The 23,562-nt window shown below is 63.8% G+C and overlaps 1 protein-coding gene across 2 annotated transcripts in view; it reads right to left on the minus strand.

Moving 5' to 3' along the window:
- Nucleotides 1-788: 788 nt before the first annotated feature.
- LOC125621134 (major histocompatibility complex class I-related protein 1-like) overlaps nucleotides 789-23,562 on the minus strand; it is a 33,247-nt gene continuing 10,473 nt past the window's right edge. Inside the window, exons 2-9 of one of the 2 annotated variants that reach the window (XM_075119641.1) lie at nucleotides 21,143-21,406; nucleotides 5,141-5,416; nucleotides 4,328-4,606; nucleotides 4,033-4,122; nucleotides 3,353-3,385; nucleotides 3,005-3,028; nucleotides 2,119-2,151; nucleotides 789-1,663 (exon numbers count right to left, since the gene is read on the minus strand). In XM_075119641.1, the coding sequence (XP_074975742.1) occupies nucleotides 1,659-1,663; nucleotides 2,119-2,151; nucleotides 3,005-3,028; nucleotides 3,353-3,385; nucleotides 4,033-4,122; nucleotides 4,328-4,606; nucleotides 5,141-5,416; nucleotides 21,143-21,406 (1,004 nt within the window). In that variant the 3' untranslated portion in view covers nucleotides 789-1,658. Of the gene's footprint in view, nucleotides 1,664-2,118; nucleotides 2,152-3,004; nucleotides 3,029-3,352; nucleotides 3,386-4,032; nucleotides 4,132-4,327; nucleotides 4,607-5,140; nucleotides 5,417-21,142; nucleotides 21,407-23,562 lie in introns of both variants that reach the window. The other variant, XM_048817650.2, reaches the window with a different exon arrangement.

Here is a 23,562-nt window from a genome sequence, read left to right on the forward strand (position 1 = left end):
CTCTGAAGAATTCATTCTCCCCAGCTGGCCCCAGTCGGCTGTCAGAGCCCCCAGGCCAGCCCCCCCTCATTCCCCAACCCAGCCCCATTCCAGGATCTGAACCCTGTCCTAGCCCGGGGGTTACTGTGTGCAGGGCCCAGGCTGCATGACCCCACACAGGGCAGACTGGCACTCGGACCCTAGAGCAATGGTGGCTGCAAACAGCCTCCTGCATCTCAGCCTGGCTTAGCTCCCCCTTTCAAAGGGCCTGTCAGCCCCAGACCCAGCTTGGCTGCCCCACTCCCCACCCCTCCCCATGCTCCCTGCCGCAGCTGGAGGAGAGGTTCATGGGATGGCTGTTCCAGGCCTCATCTGAACCTGAGTTTAAAGGGACCTGGGGGAAGTTTTCCAAAGCACTAAGGGGTTTAGGAACATCAGTCCCATTGACTGTCACTGACAGTCATGCTCCTGAATCCCTTAGGCACTTTGGAAACTCTCCCCCTGAGTCTCAGTCCCTATAAAGCTCCTGACCCCTCATCTCTGCTCTGTGTCAGATGAGAGCTCAGCAGGGGAAGCCTGGCCTGTGTTAGCCCACCGGTCCCCTGTCACTCAGGGCAGGACAGCTCTGGTCTATCAGTGCTGCTGTGGCCCAGCCCCGCCCCTGCCCAACACCCATTAGTCACCCCCAAACACCCCAAGCCCAACGTACACACGCGCCAGCCCCTTACTGCCAGGCCCCTGCGCTCCCCAGCCCTGTGACACACACCCCAATTCCCTGGCCCGCCACGGACAGAATCCTCCAAACGGGCTGAGGAGAGTAAAAACCACACATTTATTGTGCCCCCATGAAAATCGCCAGGAGATTTACAATGTTACTATTTAAAACAGTTGTTAAAACCTTAACAAAAGAAAAAAATTACATCCGTCACACACAAAATCAACCCATTTGGGAGCAGAATCGGCGCCAGCTTAGGCTTTGTCTACACACAAACTTGCACCAGATCAGTGAGCGGACATGGATTGATTCTGGTAGAAGAGGTGTGACTTTTTCTGGTTTCACTTGTCAGTTTAAATCAAAACAAGCCCCGTCTTACACCAGATTAAGCATGTCCACACAGGGATTTAACTAGCCCACTTTAAGTTCACAGCTTTGTAGTTACACCAGTGCAAATCGCAATGTAGACAAGGCCTTACACTGGCGTGACCACTGCCCTGACAGCAGGATTTATCCCATTACACAGGAAGCTGCAGCAGCAAAAAGAATAATATCTTAATACCTTAATCACCGCAGAAACAGAATCTGGGTCTGTTACAATGGAAGCAGACAGAACAGTGTGTGCTAGGTAATGATTCATTCCAGCCCACCCTGGTTACTCTTCTATACAAACAAGATCCTCAGCGATACAAGTTTTCATTTTGTCAACAAAAAGAAAAGAAAAAAGAGAGTTCTGTAGAAATCAAACAATAAGCGACCCCGACCATCCCCGGCAGTCTGCAGCCACGGAGAGTTAAATTCTCTCACAGCCGGGTGTTTAGCTCAGGTACAATCAAGGCAAAGGGCTTTAAGCAGGCTGTGGAAGGTGCTGATGAGCTGTTGCATGCCCAGGAGCCTGATCTGCTCCGGTCTCTCCTCGCGCCTGGGTCCCCCCAGCAGGCCGCGCAGGGGCCGACGGGCTCCGTCACGCTGCAGAAACGAGACGGGGAGAGTCAGCGCCGGGGTCCTGGTGAGCAGAGTCGGCAGCGCCAGCCACGATACCGGGCGCTCACCTGGCGCTCGGGGTAAAGCCCTGGCGGGTCGCCACACCCCGCGCCGGGGGGGGGGGGGGGGGGGACGACACCGTAAAGCCGTTCACCGCACCCACTGAGCTACAGTGATCACTGCTCCCAGCGGCCAGCGCGGCATCCGTGACGCATCCCGGCCCCTTCCCCTGGAGCCGGACACACCCCACACCCCCTCCCCGAGTCCCTGCCGCCTGCAGAGGGGAGATGCAGACCCGCCCCCACACGCAGCACCCCCTGACTGCAGGGAGATCGGGGCAGGGCTCCCCACACCTGGCTGGTCAGAGGGGCAGGGCTGGGGCACTCTGGGCAGGGGTTTCCCCCCCCGGAACCCCCCTGGCTGGTCTCCCCCTCGCTTACCCTTGATGCCGGTGTGGGATCCCTGGTTGCTGCCTGGGAGGGGAGAAGGAGAAGGGGGGTGTTAGCGTCTCCGGCCCCGATCCCCGCCCGGCCCCTCGTGTCGGCGTTTACCCCGCTGCAGGGCAGGGGTGATGCTGCCCCAGCCGAGCGGCTGCACTGTGCCCTGGTGCGAGGGACGACGAGGGGGGAGCCAGCGGGAGTCAGGGATGGTCACTGCTCCCCGGGGCTAAGATCCCTGCGCCGCCCCCCCACTGGGGACTTGGACATGCGGGGGTGGGACTCTCAGAAGCACCTTAGTGACTCGGGAGTCCAAACCCCATTGAAATCAGTGGGGCTGAGGCTCCTACATTCCTCCCTCCCCCACCACCAGTGTAAGACACGTCCCATCGGCGCCAAACCCCACTCACAGCCATCGTGTCAGGAGGTGGGATTGGACACAGGCCAGACACTATCCAGGCCATGTCTGGCCAGAGGCTACACTGGGTGCCAGACTGCACCCCAACTTCCCTGCCAACACCCTTGCTGTCAGACAGCCGTGTGTATGTGTGTCTGTCTGTGAGCACACACCCCTACCGACTTCACGGGCGGCTACAGAGCGCGGGCTGGGAATTTCAAAGCAGCCGAGCGGAGTTGGGTGCTGACACTCCCCCGACTCCCCTACGTTCCTTTGAACTCAGCCTAATCAGGGGAAATCGACCAGCACAGCTGTGGCTGAATAATTTAGCTCTGCCGGACAATCTCCCCATGCAGCCAAACCCCCAGTGTCACCGAAACACCAGGGACCCCCCCACCCCACAGAGAGACCCCTGGGGCGCATTAACACGTCCTGTGCCTCCCCGCAAGGCCTCAGCGAGCGCAATACATCCCCTGGGCTAGCGTCACCCACCGGAGCTGGAAGAGCCTTCGTGAGCTGTGAGGGAGAAGGAAGCCGGGGTCAGTGTCTTGCGGAATGCAGCATCCCCGTTCTCCCTGCCCCACACTTGTTATACGTGTACACGCCCCAGTGACTGAGCCAGGTGTTGGTGTTCTGCCATTGGGCCCAGACACCACAGTGATGGGCGACCTAGACAGAGCACCCAGGGTCACTGACCAGTCCCACTGCTGCAGCTCCCCAGACTCCGAGAGGCCGTGGGGGGCTAGGGGAGGTCTCCGGATACTGGCCCCAGGCTGCCATGTCCCAGGCCACACAGCAACAGGGACCGGGGGGGAGGGAGGGAGAGGGCTCAGCACTTACCGGCAGCCGCTTTGTAGCCGTCTTTCTTCTTCCCTGCAGAGACAAGGCAGATTGCAATGAGCACGGCTGCTCCCGGGGCAGGAACTGGCTCCCATCTGTGCCCATGGCCCAGAACCAAGGGGCCCGGCCCATTGCAGGGGCAGGATGACAGGCTCTGTATGAACCATTTTCCTCCCTGGGTTTCAGGCTAGTGGCTCTGGCCCAGCCAGGGCCACACAGAGTTTTGGGGGCCTGGTGCGAAGTCTGAGCCCCCCCCCAAGGGTGTCAACACGCAGGGGGAGACCCAGATGGTGAGGGGCAGAGAGCGACCCCGCCCCACACTCAGCCTGCCTCGGGGGCGCCTGTCCTGGGGGGCTGGGCCCGGCTCCCCACTCTGAGCCCTGCAACCTGGCGCACGGGGTCACAGCACACACTCAGGTGGGGCGCTGCGACCCCACATGCCAGCTCAGCACTCCTCAGCTTCTGCGGCTGGGGGGGCCCAGAGCAAACTGCCCCTTTGCTCCCCACCGGGCAGCCCTGGGCCCAGCAGCAGAGCGGGGCAGCCACACAGCACTGACGCCGGGGGCTGTAGGGGCGGGTGCAGGGGCCCAGCCAGTCCAGAGCAGCCCAGCAATCTCCCAGCCCCGGCACCAGGGTGATGGGCACGTCACCACGGCCTGGCACAGACACCCGGCACTTACTGAGGAAGACAACGGCTCCAGCGACGGCAGCGACCAGCACGAGAACCCCGATAACGACACCCACAATCAGCATCACGCTGGACTTGGGCTCTGAAACGGGAACAGGCCAGTGAGCTGGGGAACCCCAAACCTCTTTCCCTGTTACATGGGTCAGTCACTCCACCCCCATTAGTGTCCTGTATCTCCCCTGAAATCCCCTCCCCAATCCCAGGGGTCAGTCACCCCAGCCCCCCATTAGTGCCACATAACCTCCCCCCAAGCCCCTCCTGCCCATTCCAGGCCAGTCCCCCCTTACTCCAGGGCACTCTCAGATTCTCCGCCAGGCTGGGGTGCTCCACGCAGCAGGTATAATCGGTCTCTCTGCTGGGGTCGATGTCAATGGTGGCCTGGGTCTGGTAGGTCCCGTCCCCGCTGGGAACCACCCCCCATTGGATCGTCTCCTGCGGCATGGCCACCCCCTTCTTCAGCCACATGACGGCCACGTTCCGTGGGTAGAAGCCGTGGACCCGGCAGGAGAGGGTGGTGAGACCCCCATCCTGGCTCGGCCGGTCGCTCACCTGCACCCGCGGTGGCTCTGGGGGAAGGAGACATGGAGCTAGAGAGAAACTCCCCGCGCTGGATTCCCCGGGGCGGGAGCCGCTGAGGGGGCTGGAACCCCCCGTGGGAGGCACCGGCTCAGCCCCCTGCACGGGGAGACCCGGCACCTGAGCCCCCCTGGCCTCTCTCAGCCCAGTGACCCCAGACGGCTCCCCCTTCCGGCCGGAGCAGGCAGCGCTCGGGCAATGCACCGCAGGGGACAGCACGGCCCCGGCCTGGCCAGAGGGACGGGGCCTGGGGCAGCCGCGCTCTCACGTCAGATTCGGATACACGTGGCCCATGGCCAGGGCGCAGACACCCCGAGGGGCTCCGCTCAGCTGGGGGGGGCGGGGGGCTGAACGGGGCAGGGAGACGAACGGCGGCTCCTGCAGCGATGCTGGGGCCTCGCCTCACGGGGGGACAGAAACGTCCTGCCAGGGACGACGCTCAGCACGACGGACGTGGGGGAGTGATCTCTGCAGTGAGGATACACCCCGCTCAGTGAGCCCCGGGTCTGACGAGCCCCCCTCACCTCTCCTCTGCAGCGTCTCCTTCCCGTACTCCAGGTACTTCCCCAGCCACTCGATGCAGGTCTCCTCCAGGTAGGCTCTGTATGTCTGAGCGATGCTCTTGTCACCATCCCATTTCCGTTTGGTGACCTGAGCCCCGTCATCTGCCGCCACCCAGGTCTCCCGGTCCTTATCCAGGCTGACGAAATCTCGCCCATCGTACGCATACTGAAAAAACCCCCCTTTGGAGCCGTCACCCCGGAGCTCACAGCCGTACATCAGTTGGTAAGTGTGAAGTCCTGAAACACACGGAGCCAGGGCCCAGGGCTGGGTCATGATTTGAGCCACAGGGAGCAGCTCGAGATTCTCAAACACCCCCAGCCGCCCTGCGATGGGGGCACCAGACCCTGAGACCCTCTGCTCGCCACACCCTGCCCCAGGTAAACAGCAGTAGAGGTGAGTCCTCCAAGCTGCCTGGAGAGGCTGGGGGAACAGCCAATCAAGGACCAGCAGGATCCTAAAAAAGGAGCCGCCGTGTTGGACCGTAGTCAAGAGGTTCTGTGTTAAAATCCCACACGCGCTGGATTCCCCGTCGCTGACATTTCAGGGTATTCCTAAGCCAGAGGTCTCTTGGTTTTCGGGACGGTCTCTTTCCCTCTCCGGGTGAAACTTGCAAGCTGCTAACTGGGTTAGTACATCCTAAGACCGAGTCTGTTCTCACAGCAATGCTTTGTAACCACCACCACTCACCCCGAGAGAGACTCACAGCAATGCTCTGTACCGACAGAAACCGCACCCAGAGCCTCCCCGCCCTTTTGTTGTATTAACAATTGTGATTAAAATAGAGATAGAGGATGTATGTGGATGGATGCTTGGTGTGGATAATAACTGAATGATCAGGGAGGTGCCAGCCTAAGAATCCAGTGTCCATCGGCTGAAGAAGGCGTCAAGTGGAAATAACCAGAGGACCCCCCGGAGGGCAGACTGGAATCCACCCAACAGCCTCAAGAATGGGAGAACCAAAGAACAAGATAACATCTGGCAGCACGGAGCCGTCAGGAATGTGCTATCTGCTGATTGATTCAGCAACGGCATGATGAAGCAATTCCCATAGACTGGCATAGGAAGAAATTCCTATAAAAATAGACTCTAAAAAGTGAGAACTTTGGGGTCTGATTCTGCAAACCAACTTCCAGGAGCATCAGATGAGCATCTGACAAGGCCCTGCTCCCTCCTCATGTCCAGGCCACCTGGCCAGTGGCTTGGCATGAGCAACTCTGAGGCTGGTAACTATGATGATAACCTTGCAGAACCTGTGTGTGTATGAATGAATGTGTGAATAAATATGAGATTGAATGGCATGTTATCGCTATAACTAACTCCTTACTAGGATTCTTTCTGTATTCACAATAAATGTGGCATTTTGCCTTTTCCCCTTTAATAAGATCCTGCTGGTTTTTATTTTATTGATATAACAGCTGGGCAGAGGAGTTCAGTTCCTGGCTGGAGCCAGAGGAGCAAGGACGGGGCTCCTGGCTGGCTGGCTGGGTGCAGGGCTGGGCAGATCAGTGCTGGCTGGAGCCAGAGGAGCAGGCGAAGTCCTGGGGCTGTGGGGAAGGGGCCCGGGGATATGCAGTAGCAAACGGTTAAAGGAAAGCAGCAGGCAGCTGCTACTCATCGGGCCCCCAAGTCGGGACCTGGAATAGTGGGTGGGTGGGCCTGGGTCTCCCCTATCGGTCACAGTGGGTGACAAACTCTGAGCGAGGAGTAGCCCAGAGGGTGCTGAAAACCCAGAAGAGTCACGACTTGTTAAGCTTTGTTACCCCGCCCCGAAGGCAGCTGAACTATTAACCGTGACGGAGCTGGGGCCCCCGGCGAAGAGCCCCCAGGGAGGAAGCCGAGGGGTCACTGCTCCATACCAGAGCAGGGGACCACATTTGAGCGAGCCCAGGAGGGGCTGTAAGCAGGGTGCTGTGACAGGCCCTGTTGGACAGCGTACCCCAGAAGGGGGTTATTTTCCGTGGGTTTCACATACGGACTGAGAGAGACTCGGCCAGAGGGGTGAGTCACTGAAAACCTGCCTGAGAAGGTGAACTGCTGGCCGGGGTCACCGCAAATCAATGCAAAGTTGGGGAAAAGTGCAGACACACACCTGGCCGGCAGGAGCGCTCACGAGAGGCGAGTGGGCCCCGCCACACCCCCCTACTGCAAGCTGTCTGCAGCCTGGCCACCCTGGGGTCCCCTCAGCCCTGTGCCCACCAGAGCTCACTCAGCCCCACATGTACCCACCACTGCGGGGGGTGAGTGGGTTTCCCAGTGCAGGGGGGGCTCTGGCTGTGGCAGGGAAAGCCACCCCCCCCCACTGGCATTGTTCCCATCCCTGGACCCCTCACACTGCGGTCACTGCCTCTGGCCAGCCCAGCCCCTGCTCTTTGGAGGGAGCCCCCAACACACTTGGGTTGCAGCCAGAGGCGTTGTCAGGGGAGCCCCCCATGAAGAGAGAGAATGGGGCCCCCCACCCTTAACCCTGCTCTGGCTAGAGCAACCATGCAGGGTCCCTCTGCCCCCTCCCCGTTCACACTGACCCCACCCAGCAGCGCCCCCGCCCCACAAGTGCCCGATGTTCCCATTATCTACTTGTTCCAGTTTCTAGAGCAAAGCTCCAGGTGCCGTCCAGCGCTCCGGGGCGTGACCATGGCCCAGGGACCCCCAGGAGCAAACTCCGGTGGTTTCGCTCCTTTTCACACTGGCCGCCCTCTCCCACAGCTCTCAGGGCTGGAGCCGCAGGACGCCCTGTGTTAAGGGCGTTTGCCGTCTGCCTGGCTGTAGGGAGAGACACTGCCCTTGGCTAAGGTGGCTCCCCCTGCCCGGGTTTGCCGGGAACTCAAAGCAGGGCTGCCCTTGGTACATGGCTGCACCCTGGGCTGCCAGGAGGCGTGGGGGGACATGGGGCATTGGGGGCAGGAAAGAGAAGCTCGGGGCAGGGAGGGCGACTGGCTCGGCAAACAGAAGCAGGGAGCCCGTGGGTGCAGCGGGGGGAGGGGGAGGTCTGAGAACAGCCCAGCCGGGGTCCCAAACACCCTCACACGCCCCCATCCCACCCAGAGAAAAGCACAGTCTGGGCTGCGTGTTCACCCGTGACAGGCAATTTGGGGGAGGGGCCCAGCCCGAGACACTGAAAAGGGCCCAACGCCCAGGCAGAGCAGAGCATGTCCCCCCCCCGAACCAGGCCCCTGTACAGCGTCCAGCCAGCCCCCCCACCTCCATGGGTCACTGCGGGGGTTCACGCCAAGCCATTAATGGCAGTTCAGTGCCTGCTGGGGGCGGGAGCCGACCCCATTAACCATCTTCGCAGCTGGCACCAGCCTGAGCTCAGCGCAGGTTGGACACAATTAGCCCCCAGCTGCACAGCGAACCCCAGAAGCTGGGCAGGCTGCCTGGGTCCCCTCAGCACGGCACATCTCACAGCCCTGGGGCCATGGCAGCTGGGGATGAACTAGCTAAAACGGCCCCCTCCAGGCACCGGGGTCCCCTCCCCGGGCTCACCCCATTCCCCGGGTCTCTCCTCCTGACCTTGTCCTCCTGCCTTTTGGTGTCTGCTCCCCGTTGAGTCCCACCCAGGGGAGGCTCCCCTCCAGCCCCTGCACTGCCCCCCAGCTCTGGGCACCCCTCTCGATGCCATCTTGGCCCTGCACCCTGTCTAACCCCTCTGCACCCACTGCCACCCTACAACAGCCCCTTCCTCCAGCCTGCTTCTGAAACTGCTTCGTGCCGGTCTGTCCTCCTCTGCCCCAGTCCCCTCCATCCCCTGCCTGCTCTGTCCCCCCCCGCCTCAGCACCAGCCCCCTCTGCACCTTCTGTGCCCCCACCCCAGCTCCTTCTGCACCAGCCCCCTCGGTCCCACCCAGCTCCCCTCAAGACGCTGCCCTCCTGGGTCACCCCCACTCCCGGCTCTGCACTAAGATGGGAGCGGAGCCTCCTGCCCTGCAAGGGAACAGTCTGGGCTCGGCGTGGCCAGGACACGCAGGCAGCTGGGGGTGCGGGAAGCTCAGCACAGACAGGACACAGAGAGGCCCGGGGATGTGGGCTGGGGGAGGGGGGGGGGGAAGAGCACAGAATTAATGAATGAGGATGCTGGGTTGGGGAGAAAAGGGAAGTTCCTGGAGTGGGGCCAGAACCACCCAACTCTGGGCTAGTACGGGGTAGGGGAGCCCTGGGGCCACGTGTGCATTCCTGGTTACAGTGTGACCCCTGGATGCTCTCACACGCCCTGGGATGGGGGGCGTCCCCCAAACGCCTCAGCCCCAAGAAGGCAAAACAAACTATTCCCACGTTTGAAAAGTGATTCCGACTGACTGACAGTTTCTTCTCCGTTTTACCGGGGCCGCAGCTCTGTCCCCCATGCCAGGCCGGCTGCAGCTCCATGGGCACGAACAGAGCCGGCAGGTGGTGCCTGGGAAGGACCGGGCCAGCTGCCCCCAGAGCCTGCCTGCCGAGACAGCTCCCCACGTACAGGACACTGGCCGCTGTGGGCTGAGCGTCAGGAATGAGCCTTTAGCATTACAGAGAGAAACGGTGAGTTCCTGCTGCAGAGGAACTGGGCTAGGATGGACCCGCCAGGGCTTTTTATCCAGCTGGCCAGAGAAATGCTCCAAACGGGGGGGTTGGGTCACGGACCTCGTGACTCAGAGAAAGGAAATGGACAATCTCTCAGGACAGGTTTTCCGTTTCTCTCCCAGCTACACGGGCGCAGACCCGGACCCCAGGGGATTCCCACAGCAGGGAGCCGTCAGGGCTGTTCTGACAGAACGACAACCGGGGTGCTCAGCCCCTTCTCTGCTACCGGCAGACACAGCGCAGGGCCCCCTCCCACCGACAGCAGCATGGGCTGGTGCCGGCGTGTCCAGCTATGACACGGTGGGAAGGTCTCACCATACGGGGCAGCACAAACCCGCAGCCCCGGGGCTGCTGCAGCTCTCAGCGAGGGGGGCGGATGCTGGGGCGGCTCTGACTTGTAGGCTGCGGGATGCACCATCTCAGCCATCCTGGCATGGCAGATTTTGATGCTGGTTTTCCTTTGGACGTCGGATGGCAGAGAACAAACTGAGCCCCGGACGCGCACACAGCCCGTGTGCAGTGGGTGTGGATCTCGAGGGCTCCACGAACACCCAGCATTTGCCAGAGCCCCTCCCTCGGTGAGACGGTGCTGGACAAGAGGAGGGAAATAGCCATTCCTTGGGCCCTGGGACAAACAGGGATCATCTTTGGGGAAAAAGCCAAGTCTCCATTTGAAGAACCCCCTGATCGCTAGGGAAATAACTGCTACTAACCTTTCTGTAACTGCAGGTCTTCGAGATGTGCTGCACACGTCCATTCCCAGGTAGGGGCGTTTGCACCCGAGCACCGCTGCCGGAATATTTCCCCCTAGTGCTACCCATTGGGTGGGCTCGGGCGCCCCCGTATGATCCTAGAGCCGGTAGAAGGGGCCCCACCGCGCCCCTCAATTCCTTCTCATCGATCAGTAACCGTCGTTTCTTCTTCCAGCGCTTGCTCGCGTCCATTCCGATTTCGGTGACTCACAAGCCGCGGCACCGGAGGTGGGCCCGGAGTTCAAGGACAAGCCGGCTGCAGCTCAGCGGGGCCAGAGCGTGCGTCGTCTCTGGCCTGCTGAGTGAGGGCCCAGCGCGCTGGGAACGTGCGCGCCGAGGAGCAGGTCGCAGCGCTGCAGGTACCCCGAGCAGGGACTTGCGCTAGAAGGGCCGCTGAAGAGGCCTGAGACCCCGTGAAATGAGCAGTTATGTTCGGCAGACGGGGAATCCCCGTGAGGTCAGGACACACCTGGATGCGCGATGTAACCCAAGACGAAATCCTCTGGGCGGAGATGGGGAGCCCCTTCATTCTTCCCGCTAGAGCTAAGAAAAGCTGCGGGGATTTACGGGAAGGGGTTAGTCCCCGAACGTCAAATGCCATCGCCCGTCTGACGTCCAGTGAGCGCAGGCGTTGTCCTTCCCGGTCTGCGTGCGGCTTAGGGCAAAGGACTGGGAGAAAAACCAGCTGGTTCAAGTGGAATTGGGGACCCCACGTTTGGGAGGAACTTTGGAGGTGGGCGTAGCTGGACTTTGTGTCTAAAGGAGATCGTGTCCGGGGGCTCCGCAGCGAGGGCTCGGATCTCTGACCCTCTTCTGGCCGACGTGATGGGCACCGGAAAGGCGACCTTCCCACAGAGGTGCAGCAGTCAGCATGGTGCTAGAAGCTCGAAGGCTGAGCCCGTCAGTTTTCAGAGCACAAGGTTCAGGTCCTCAGGGGGGAGCGCTTCCTTCATCTGAGGGAAATACCCCCTCCAGGCCTCTGAGGAAACGAATTACCATTCCCCGGTGAGAAAACCTTTGGACGGCCGGCTGAGACGGCCGCCAGCTGGACTTTGACTGAAGGGAAGGCCAGGCCTTGCTGGTTCAGGGATCGGAGGTAACCCAGAATGAGCTGCAGCGAGGACTGCACGGGTGTAACGCCGCATTGGGTGGAGCAGATGGAGAATCATTTCCGCTTTGCCCCATCTCAGTCGCCCTCATGGAGGGTTTCCCACTGCCAAGCAGAACTCTACAAACTGGCTCTGAACAAGCCGGATCCTCAGGGTTTAGCCAGGAAGATTCCAGGCCTGCAGGTGCTGCGAGCGAAGGTTCGGGTGGAGCAGCTGGCCATGGTCCTGAGTGATCAGGTCCGGGTGCAGTGGGATCCGGAGCGGGGCCTCTACCGAAAGGGGTACGAGCGTGGTGCACCAGTGTCGTCTGGGCCACGCTGGGGCTATCGGGATGACCCGGGCTCGGTCCTGCTTGCTCTTCGTCAGACCCTTGTGTATCAACGGAATGGGGGAAAGGCGCAGAACGGGTCAGTTGACCATGTCCGCAGGAAGGCGTCCGTAAGGGGCTGTGACCCCTCAGGGAGGAGAGCTGCTGGCATGGCCTGTTGGCGTGGGTGCAAACAGGTCTACGGGGGAAATCCCCGCCTGTGGAAGGGTCATTGGCGATATCTGGGTGATGGGACCACTCATGGTGAGTGGAGAAGGACCTGCGGAGACGATCCGCAAGCTGGTTCTGCGCCCCTGGTAGAGGAGAGGTTTCGAGGTCGGTGGAACGTGCGATGCAGAAACCCCACGGACGAGCTGCCTCCCGGCGTGGGGGGGGAAGAGCGAGCGCCGCCCTGCCCATTGATGTAGCACGTGGCTGTTGTATTGTCCACGAGAACCGAGATAGTCCGGCTTGCGATCTGGGCCGAGAACGCATGATATGGGAAAACGTGGACTCTCTTTCTCAGAAAGGCCCCTGCTACTGCCATACACTTGGTGAAGACTGCCAGGGCGGACAACAGACAGAATGGCAGGGCCGCAAATTGGTAATGGGTCTAGTTTACCGCAAATATTAGACACCTTCTGTGGCCTTGGAAAATTGATATGTGGAAGTCTGAATCTTTCAAGTCGAGGGCGGCAGACCAACCCCCTGGATTCAGCCACAGGATGATGGAGGCCAAGAAGACCATGCAGAACTTCCACTTTCTGAGACAGCGATTGAGCCGAGGAAGGTCTAGGATCGGTCTGAGACCTCCCCTGGCTTTGGAGATCAGGATGCAATGGGAACAGAGCCCCTTTCCCCTTAGCGGGTAAGGAACCTCTGCCACAGCTCCCATCCGAAGGAGGGATTTTACCTCCTGCTCCAACCGATGCTTGTGAGAAGGGTCCCTGAAGAGGGATGGGGAGGTAGACAAAAATTGGAGGCTATACCCAGATTCCACTGTGTTTAGGACCCAGTGCTCCGAGATAAATGTGTTTCCAGGCCCTGAGGAAATAGCACGGTTGGAAGATACAGGGGTGACTGGATCCTGGTGTGGAGGGACTGGTGTGGACGAGATCTTCGAGGTACCAAAATGACGAGGAGCCAACTGGGATGGCCCTGTGGAGAAAGAGGGCAGAGGGGGCCTGCACCCAACCCCCTTGTTCTTTCTCCTCCGCTGGTCGTGTCTGGGCGGTGGAGAATAGCATCGCCCGTATTGTTGGGGCCCATAGCGCCTTCCAGCTTGTGCGGGCAAGTGTAGGCCCAGGGATTTCAGGGCTGCCTTAGAGCCTGTAAGGCCCTGCGGCCTGGCGTCTGTCTGCTCTGAACAGAGCGAGGAACCTTCAAATGGAAGGTCCTGGGTCATCTGCTGCACTTCCCGTGGAAATCCCGAAGATTGTAACCATGAGCTCCTGCGCATGGTGACAGCTGTGGCCACTGACCTGGCCGCAAAATCCGCGACATCCAGGGCTGCCTGCAGGGAGGCCCAGGCCACCGCTCTCCCTTCCTGCACAAGGGCAGAGACCTCCAGCCGGGTGCCCTGGGGGAGCATGTCCTCCCATTTCTGCATTGCTTCCCGCCTGTTAAAATCACAGCGACCCAGCCAGGCTTGCTGGGTCGCTATGCGGAGCTGCAATCCCCTGGCGAGGAGGCTTTCCTCCTGAACAAGGCCAACTTTGGGGCATCTTTTGCCTTTGGTTTGGGCCCCGGGGCAGGGGTGTGAGAATAAAATTCTCAGCCCTTGGCAGGTACAAAATATTCCCGCTCCGTTCGCTTAGGAGGGAGGGAGACTGGGTTCTGCCAGAGCCTCCATGGGCTCCGTGATCGCCACATGTAGGGGAAGAGCGACAAGGGGCCTGCTGCCGCCCAGATATACGGGAAGACCTGAGTGACTCTTTCACCACTTCCGCCTGGACACCCAGATTTGAGCCACTCGCTTCATTAAGTCCTGGTGGGCTTTGTGCTCATCCTGGAGTGCGGATACCTCTGGGGCCACCAGCGCCTCATCCGGCGAAGAGGAGGAGGTGGGTAAAGCTGGTAAGGCCTCTGCTCTCTCCTCTGAGTGGGGAACCTGCTTCAGTTGCTCGGCACCGGGATTCGGGTCTGGTGTCTTGCGGTGCGGTACCGGACGGGCGCTGCTCTGAGGCCACCGAGTAAGAGCGCTGCGAGCCGGTGCCCTGAGCCGGGGGAAACCCCCACGGGTTCCAGAAGGTCCCCTGCATGGGTGTCGGCCCCCCCAGTCCCAGTGCTCGGGGCACCATCGCACCAGATGTCCCTGTTGTGTAAGATGGCCACGGAGAAGAGCGTGGATGCTCCTGACGGTGTGAATAACAGGACCCCACATCCAACTCCGAGGAAGAGGAGGAGGGAGGAGACCATGGCGGTGCCGACCCTCCCGGTGCCGTGCGGACACCCTGGGCGAAGTGACCCGAGGGGGTTTCCCCTGGAGAGCGGTCTCAGTGCCGTTCTACGGCCGGGTGGGGCCTCTTTGCCACCCGATGGTGCTGGCGATGCCAAGTCCAGGACCTCCTGGGTCCCTGGTACCGGCAGCGTAAGCAGGTCTCTAGCTGCCGCGTACGCCCCTGGGGTGGCTGGTACCACGAAGTGTCTGATACGCTGCCTGCAGGAGGGCGGCACGTCCCTTGGCGGGGTACGCGGGGCCGGCGTGGGTGTCTTTAGCGGGGGCTGCAGCGGTGCCGGTGGGAGAGAGCAGCCCGGCGTGGCTCTCGCACTGTCCCGGTCTCCTCGCCTGGCCCCTTTCGGTGCCGGGGAGCGGCTCTTGTCTCAGTACCCACAGTGCCGGTCCTTGGGCACCGGTGAAGAGGGGCGGTGCCGCGAGCCCCGACTGGCAGGAGCCACGCTCTGCACCGAAGTGGAGCTGCTTGGTGCCAAGTCCAATCTCAGGTCCGATGCCGGCCTTCATGCTGCCTCCGTCAGGAGAACTTTTGGTCCCACTGCCCAGTCGGTCTGGGTGGAGGGTTGAATTCCCTGCAGATCTGACAGCGACCCATCCTCTGAGCTGCCCCCAACCCCTGAGACAGCTCAGGTGCAGGTCACTCGTTGGCATGGATTTGCCGCAGGAAGAGCAGGGCTTGAAGCCCAGTGAGCGAGGCGTACCCCGGCCCCGGGGAGTGGGCAGCCTCTCCAGCGAGGGAAGAGGTGTCCAAGCACTCGCACTACTAAAAACGACTTCCAACATGATGAATCTAGAGAAAACCACCAGAAAATTGGCCGAAGCAAGGAGGGAAGTTCCAGCAGCCGCCACGGGAGGTAAGAAGGAACTGAGGGGCGCGGGCTTGGCAGGGCCCCTTATACCCACGCTGTGAGCGCACGGCACCGGGGGGTGCCAGAGCCGACCCGATGGGTTCCACTAGGGGGAAATTCCAGCCGCGGTGCTTGGGCGCGCACACCCCGACATGGGAATGGACGTGTGCAACACACCTGCACGAAGAACGTGCAGGACGGATCCTTAAGGGATAAGGCCCCGAACTCCTACACCCCCCGGGGGGAGGGGAGGGCTACGAGGAAGGCCTCCTTGATGGAGAGGAAATACTGGGACGTCGTCCTGAGGGGCTCAAAGGGGCCCCGAGTCAGGGTGGGAGGGTCCCACGCCGGCGCCCAACGAGCCTGAGAGGATGAAGCAGGGATGCAGCTGTGAGGAAACGCTGAACATCCCAGTGTACAGAGACCCTCTGCCTGCCTGGGGAGATCAGCCCCCTGACGTGACACTGAGACTGCCAAGCCCTGGGTCCGAATTCCAAGAGCTGCATCAGAGCCGGGGAAGAAGCAGGGAAGCTACGTCTCCTGCAGCACGGCTTGGGCGGCCCCCGGTTCTGGATCACGCAGACCCCGTGGGCCCTGGATGCCAGCGGAGAGGAGATGACGCCTCGTGAGCATCACACGGGGCCGCTCAAAGGCCAGGCTGTCAGTCTGGGGTGCGCTGGCTCTGGGGGACAGAGCGGGCCCTGGGACAGCACATCCTAAAGGAGGACAAGGGGGTCAGACTGAGCCAGGCTGAGATCGGGGAACCAGGGCCCCTGCAGCTTGGGGAGAGGCAAACGGTCTCTCGGGGAGACTGGAAATTCCCTGGCTAGGAACAGGACCGGGTGCAGGCTCCGGAGCCAGCTCTTCCCTGCGTCGCCCGTCACCCGCCAGGCCTCATTCCTCGACCACGCCGCGCTCGGCCGCGCTGGGGGCTTCGCTCCACACAGGACATCAGGGGGTCGGCTTCCTCCTGCCGGGGGTGACGACCTCGTCCCGCCCTGTTCGCGGATGCAGGACACTGCGCTGGTGTCGGTTCGGAGTCGGGAGCTGCTCGCCCCTGGGGACAGGGCCGGATCCGCAGCCAATCCCCCTGCGCTGCAGCCAGTTCGTGCCAGGCTCCCTCCCCTGCTCCGTACTGAGCTCACCTCCACGCGAGTGCCCCCCGCCTGGCACTGCCCGAAGCACTCCCCTGTCCGGCCCGGCTGTGGGAAACGACGGGCGCCGAGCCCATCTGCGAGGTGCTGAGGCTCTGGGGAAGCCGGACTCTCCTGGTCGGACGCCCCGAGGTGTGAGCAGGCAGGGACAGCGGGAGCCACCGGGGCGCTCTCGTGAGCGCTGTCACTGCCGTGTGTCCATACACAACACCCCCCAGCAGAGACATCGGGGCAGGCGGAGACCTCCCGCAGGCTGCTGGCCGTCCTGAGCAAAGCAGGGAATTGTCCCACCTCTCCTGAGCAATAACCCCTGTGGGACTGTGTGCACCCTGGCTGCACGCGAGCGGAGCCTGCCCGGGGGGGCCGCCTGCACCGTGCGTCACGGCTGGGGCTGCAGCCCCGCGTTCAGCACCGGGGATTATCGCCTCCCCCTCACGCTCAGTCTCGCTCACTGGCCCCGGGCAGCCGCCCCTCTGCTAACCGCGGTGGGGGAGATCTGTGTGTGGGAGACACCAACTGGGAACCTGCCACCCCCAGTGCTGGGGGGGCCTCATCCCAGTGTGAGAGGTGGGAGTTTGGGAGACTCAGAGGGAGCCCCCCACCCAGGAGCCGGAGGAGAAGCAGGGGGCTGTGGGAGGGGTAGGAGGGAACCTGGGGGGGAGAACAGGGGCTGTGGGGGGGAGCAGGGGGCTGTGCGAGGGGGTAGGAGGGAACCAGAGGGGGGAGGCAGGGGGCTGTGGGGGGAGCACAGGGCTGTGGGGGGGGGATAGAAGGGAACGGGGGGGAACAGGGGCATTGGGGGGAAGCAGGGGGCTGTGGGGGGGGCTAGGAGGGAACTTGGGGGGGACCAGGGGGCTGTGGGGGGAGCACAGGGCTGTGGGGGGGTAGGAGGGAAGGAGGGGATGTGGGAGAGGGTAGGAGGAAACTTGGGGGGGACCAGGGGCTGTGAGAGGGGGTAGGAGGGAACCTCAGGGGGAGCAGGAGGCTGTGGGGGGTAGGAAGGAACCAGGGGGGAGCAGGGGGTTGTGGGTGGGGGTAGGAGGGAACCGGGAGGAGGAGCAGGGGGATGTGGGAGGGGGTAAGAGGGAATGGAGGGAGCAGGGGGGCTTTGGGAGGAGGTGGGAGAGAATTTGGGGGGGGGGGGACCAGGGGGCTGTGGGGGGGTAGGAGGGGGCTGTGGGGGGAGGGTAGGAGGAAATGGGGGGGAGCAGGGGGCTGTGGGGGGGTAGGAGGGGGCTGTGGGAGGGAGTAGGAGGGAACTTGTGGGGGGAGCAGAGGGCTGTGGGAGGGAGTAGGAGGGAACTTGTGGGGGGGAGCAGGAGGAGGCTGTGGGATAGGGTAGGAAGGAACTTGTGGGGGGAGCAGGGGGCTGTGGTGGGTAGGAGGGAACCTGGGGGTGGAGCAGGGGGCTGTGGAGGGGGTAGGAGGGAACTTGCGGGGGGAGCAGAGGGCTGTGGGGGGGGGTTGGAGGGAACCGAGGAGGAGCAGGGGGCTGTGGAGGGGGTAGGAGGGGGCTGTGGGAGGGGGTAGAAGGGAATGGGGAGAACAGGGAGGCTTTGGGAGGGGGTAGGAGAGAATTTGGGGGGGGACCAGGGGGCTGTGGGGGGAGCAGGAGGCTGTGGGAGGGGGTAGGAGGGAACCGAGGAGGAGCAGGGGGCTGTGGAGGGGGTAGGAGGGGGCTGTGGGAGGGGGTAGAAGGGAATGGGGAGAACAGGGAGGCTTTGGGAGGGGGTAGGAGAGAATTTGGGGGGGAGCAGGGGGCTGTGGGGGGAGCAGGGGGCTGTGGAGGGGGTAGGAGGGAATGGGGGGAACAGGGGAGCTTTGGGAGGGGGTAAGAGAGAGAATTTGGGGGGGGACCAGGGGGCTGTGGGGGGAGCAGGAGGCTGTGGGAGGGGGTAGGAGGGAACCTGTTGGGGGAGCAGGGGAATGGGGGGGGGAGTAGGGGAATGTGTGGGGGGGAACGGGGGTAAGGAGGCTGCAGCGTCACCGTCCCCGAAAGGGCGAAATGGCCGGACAGACCCGCACCCCACGGGAGTGTTTGTGTGTCAGGCCCAACTCCTGCTCCCCCCGGCTCTGAGCTGGGAGCCCGGGGGGGGGGGGGGGGAACGGCTGAAACCCACGCGCAGACTAACGGGCCCCTGCCAGGTACTGCTGACCGAGGGGGGGACCCTGCCCCAACACCCGCCCCGGTCCCTGCCCGGGACCTACGCCAGCTCCCTCGCCAGGCACCTCCCACCCCGACGCTGCCCCAGCCAAGCCCCCTGTCGGAGCCGGCAGCAGAGGGGCAGGTGGGGGGGGTGGGGCTCACTCATGGGATCCCTTCCCCCCCACTACTCACTTTGGGTCCCCTCCCTCTCTCCGGCTGGCAGTACGTGGGGCCAAGGATCAGGCAGGAACTGCCTCTGGTGCCCCCCCCCGTCAGTGTCCCACCAGCCGCAGCCCCCTCTGCAGACACCGCTGCTGGGGGAATCCTCTGCCCCTGCACACGCAGAATTCACGTCCGCCCCCCCCCCCCCACACACACACACGCAGCTGGCGAGGGGCTGCAGTTACACCCTCGGCCCAGCCAGCGGCGCCCCCCACAGCACCCCGCCCCCGGGGCCGCGTTGGGGGCTTGCGATATGGGGGTGGGACAGACAGAGCGGGACGCACGGGGCTGCTCGGGGGTCACGGACTGGGCTCAGCAGGGCTGGAGGGGGGACAGGCTGAATGGGAATGGAGGTGCAGGGCCACATGGGGACAGGGGCAGATGTGCCTCGCTGAATGGGAGAGGCTAGGGGGTCAGCTGGGGTCTGCAAGGGGGAGGCTCCCCAGCTCCCTAGCAATCCCCCACGCCAGCAAAAATCCTGTTCCATACTTCTCCCAGGCACCCCCAACAACCCTCCCGGTTCACGCCCAGCAACGACCTCCCTTTCCCTCAGCTCCTCCGTTACCCCCGACTCCCCCCAGCCATTGCTGCTTCTGAGGGGGGGGCAGGGAAACCGGTTCCGTACTTTAGTTTAAATGAATTACTCCGCGGTCTGTATCGACAGGCCTAGTAAGGAATCTAGGTGTCACAAGACCAATTTCCTGAATCTTTGTCGTCTGTACTGTCACCGGCATACTTGTGACAAGTATTCTGAACTAAATTACAACAAATAATTGAAACTGGAAGGATTATATTGGGTCGTTTTGAGAAAAACAGTGCAGCATTTTGAAACACGGCGCGCAGAACGGGGAAGGTTTTGGCGCAGAATTCCCCCGGGGCAGCGCGGAGCGGGGCAGAGCAGCACCCCCTGCTGGTGGGGAGAGGCCGAGCAGCGGCCGCTCCAGCCCTGAGCCGCCGGGAACGGGGGCAGGACTCAGGCCGGTGCCCCACGAGCGGGGAGGCGGGAGGGGGTCAATATCGGGGGAGGGGGGCAGTGGCTGGGGAGGGGGCGGCAGGGGCTGGGGAGCAGCCCCCCAGCGCAGGGTTCGGGGCGGGCGAGCGGAGCCCCCCCCCCTCAGCATGGGGGGGCCGGCATCCTTAGGGGCAGGTCAGGCCTCACAGCAGGGACCAAGGGGCCAGACGGGCCAGGAGGGGGTTAAACCGGCCCCAGAGGGGGAGCGCTAAGGGGGCAGACATGGGGCAGGGCCCCAAAGCACCCCGGGTGGGAACAGGCAGGGAATTAGCTCTCACGGCTGCGGTCTCGGGGCGGGGGGGGCTGGGGACGCTCCGGGGCGTGGACCTGGGGAGCCGGGGGGCTGGACAGGGGCAATCCCGGCTCAGGGCAGGGCGGGCACCAGGGGGGGGGCACAGCAGAGACCCCCACTCCCCCGCCCCCCCCTGCTCGGGACGGGTCAGCAGCGCCCGGCACTGACCCCACACAGACCCCAGCAGCGCGATCCGGGGGCCTGGCCTCCGCTCCCCCCACCCCGACCCCCCAGCCCCCGCCCTGCCGGGCCCCTCTGCCCCCCCCCACGGGTCCCCCTCCTCCGCTCCCCCCACCCCGACCCCCCAGCCCCCGCCCTGCCGGGCCCCTCTGTCCCCTTCCCCCACGGGTCCCCCTCCTCCGCTCCCCCCACCCCGACCCCCCCCAGCCCCCGCCCTGCCGGGCCCCTCTGTCCCCTCCCCCCACGGGTCCCCCTCCTCCGCTCCCCCCACCCCGACCCCCCAGCCCCCGGCCTGCCGGGCCCCTCTGTCCCCTCCCCCCACGGGTCCCCTCCGCCGCTCCCCCCACCCCGACCCCCCAGCCCCCGCCCTGCCGGGCCCCTCTGTCCCCTCCCCCCACGGGTCCCCCTCCTCCGCTCCCCCCACCCCGACCCCCCAGCCCCCGCCCTGCCGGGCCCCTCTGTCCCCTCCCCCCACGGGTCCCCCTCCTCCGCTCCCCCCACCCCGACCCCCCAGCCCCCGCCCTGCCGGGCCCCTCTGCCCCCCCCCCACGGGTCCCCCTCCTCCGCTCCCCCCACCCCGACCCCCCAGCCCCCGCCCTGCCGGGCCCCTCTGTCCCCTCCCCCCACGGGTCCCCCTCCTCCGCTCCCCCCACCCCGACCCCCCAGCCCCCGCCCTGCCGGGCCCCTCTGTCCCCTCCCCCCACGGGTCCCCCTCCTCCGCTCCCCCCACCCCGACCCCCCAGCCCCCGCCCTGCCGGGCCCCTCTGCCCCCCCCCCACGGGTCCCCCTCCTCCGCTCCCCCCACCCCGACCCCCCAGCCCCCGCCCTGCCGGGCCCCTCTGTCCCCTCCCCCCACGGGTCCCCTCCGCCGCTCCCCCCACCCAGCCCCCCCCAGGAGGAGCCCCGTGTCCGGTCCGGGCCCCGCACTCACCCGCGCTCTGGTTGTAGCGGCCGCGCAGGGTGACCAGGCCCGCTCGGAACCCGGCCTCCCAGCCCCGGAAGATCTGCGTGTTCCGCTCCCAGTACTGCGCGTCCGTGTTCCGCGCCATCCACTCCGCGCGCGGCTGCGCTCGCCCCGTCTCGCTGTCGTAGTGATCGATCAGCTCCCCGTCCACGTAGCCGACCTCGATGAAGTCGGGCAGCCCCGGGCCGGGCTGCGACACCCCCGTGTAGAAATAGCGCAGCGAGTGCGGGCCTGGGGGGGAGACGGGGGGGTCAGAGCCGCCGGCACCGGGCACCGCGGGGGAGGGGGGGAGGAGACGGGGGCGGGGGCGGGGCCGGCCGCGGGAGCAGCAGCAGCAGCAGGAGGAGGGTGGGGGAGGGGAGGGCTGGACACCCCCCGGGGGGGGGGCAGCAGGGGAGCGGGAAGAAGGAAAGGGGTCCTGCAGGAGGGCAGGGCAGGAGGGGAGCAGACAGAGGAGGGGGTGTGCGGGGGAGGGGTAGGACTGCAGAGGGGGGAAGGGCAGGGGGAGCAGGGCTGGAGGGGGGGTGAGGGGGAGGGGAGCAGAGAGAGGAGGGGGTGTGCGGGGGAGGGGTAGGACTGCAGAGGGGGGAAGGGCAGGGGGAGCAGGGCTGAAGGGGGGGTGAGGGGGAGGGGAGCAGACAGAGGAGGGGGTGTGCGGGGGGGGGTAGGACTGCAGAGGGGGGAGGGGCAGGGGGAGCAGGGCTGGAGGGGGTGTGAGGGGGAGGGGAGCAGACAGAGGAGCAGTGTGCGGGGGGGGGGTAGGACTGCAGCGGGGGGAGCAGCAGGGGGGCACCAGGCTGGAGGGGGGTGAGGAGGAGGATGTGGTTATGGGGCACAGGGCTGGCAGGAGGGAGAGGTTATGGGGGAGGTCAGCCATTGTGCCAGGAGGAACCCCAGGGGAGGATGGAGCAGGAGGAGAAGGGGGGGGTAGGAGATGCAAGAGCTGAAGCTTGGGTGGGGGGGCAGTTGTGGGGCAGGGGGGGGTCTATGGAGGGGGAATGTGCCCAAGCTGCGGGGGGGGGGCAGGGCCCCGGCTGTGCACACAATTGATCACAGATTCATGCTGCAGCTGCCCCCCAGGTCCCCCACAGGGATTGGGGCCCCTGTTGCGCCAGGCACTGCACGAGCCCTGCCCCATGGAGCTCACAGGCTGATGTCCCCTCCCTGCCGTCGGGTTCACCCCACAGGCAGGGTGGCGGGGGGGGGGGAGGAGAAGGGCTGCAACTCCCAGACAAAGGATCTGGTGCTGCAGAGACCGAACCCCCGCATCCCTTCACCCCTGTGAGTGTCCCCCCCCCCCCCAAACGTCAGACACTGCTCAGGGGAGTTACACGGCTGGGGGTCAGGGCCTGGGGGTCAGGCTGATGCAGGCTTGTTTGGTCCCACTAGGTCCTGAGCGTGTCAGGGGCTCAGACCCTGCAGAGTTGCCATGTGGACCCTCCCCCCTCCCTAAGCCCCCCCAGAGACCCCTCACCCGAGTAACGTTACACACGGTGTCTGCAGGATCGGGGCCCTGTTCACTAGTCACCAGTTACAGACCAGAGCCACCCTGCGCTGGGCGCTGGACACACGCCAGGGACAGCCCTGGCCTACGTCTGAGCTGGGAGAGACCAGACGGCGCTAACCGGAGACAGAGCTCCCCCTTTTCTTCCCCTCCGCTCCTCCGGCTGCTGAGCGCCCTGGGTCCCCACCTCAGCACCAGCCACTTGCCCTCTCGCTCCCCTTTGTTCAGAGCCTCGGGGCCCGATCCGGCGAGCAGGGCTGCTGGTGCTGCTCCTCTCTGGCCGACTAGTTATCGAATCAGTGGAGCAGGCGGACGACCCACCGTCTCCCACCTCCTCGGTGAGGGCTCCAACCCTGTAAGAACGGCCCCACGGGGCCAGACCAAGGGTCCATCTAGCCCAGTATCCCGTCTGCCGACAGTGGCCAGGGCCAGGTGCCCCAGAGGGAATGAACAGAACAGGAATCATTGAGTGATCCACCCTGTCACCCATTCCCAGCTTCTGGCAAACAGGCTAGGGCCACCATCCCTGCCCATCCTGGATAATAGCCATTGATGGACCTGTCCTCCATGAATTTATCTAGTTCTTTTTTGAATCCTCTTATAGTCTTGGCCTTCACAATATCCTCTGGCAAGGAGTTCCACAGGTTGACTGTGCGTTGTGTGAAGAAATACTTTTTTGTTTGTTTTAAACCTGCTGCCTATTCATTTCATTGGGTGACCCCTAGTTCTTGTGTTATGAAAAGGAGTAAATAACACTTGATTTGTTTTCTCCACACCCATCATCATGATTTTATAGACCTCTATCATATTCCCCCTTTGTCGTCTCTTCACCAAGCTGAAAAGTGCCAGTCTTATTAACCTCTCCTCCTACGGCAGCTCTTCC

Source organism: Caretta caretta, chromosome 14, assembly GCF_965140235.1.
Source record: "Caretta caretta isolate rCarCar2 chromosome 14, rCarCar1.hap1, whole genome shotgun sequence".
In the NCBI taxonomy this organism is placed as follows: domain Eukaryota; kingdom Metazoa; phylum Chordata; order Testudines; family Cheloniidae; genus Caretta; species Caretta caretta.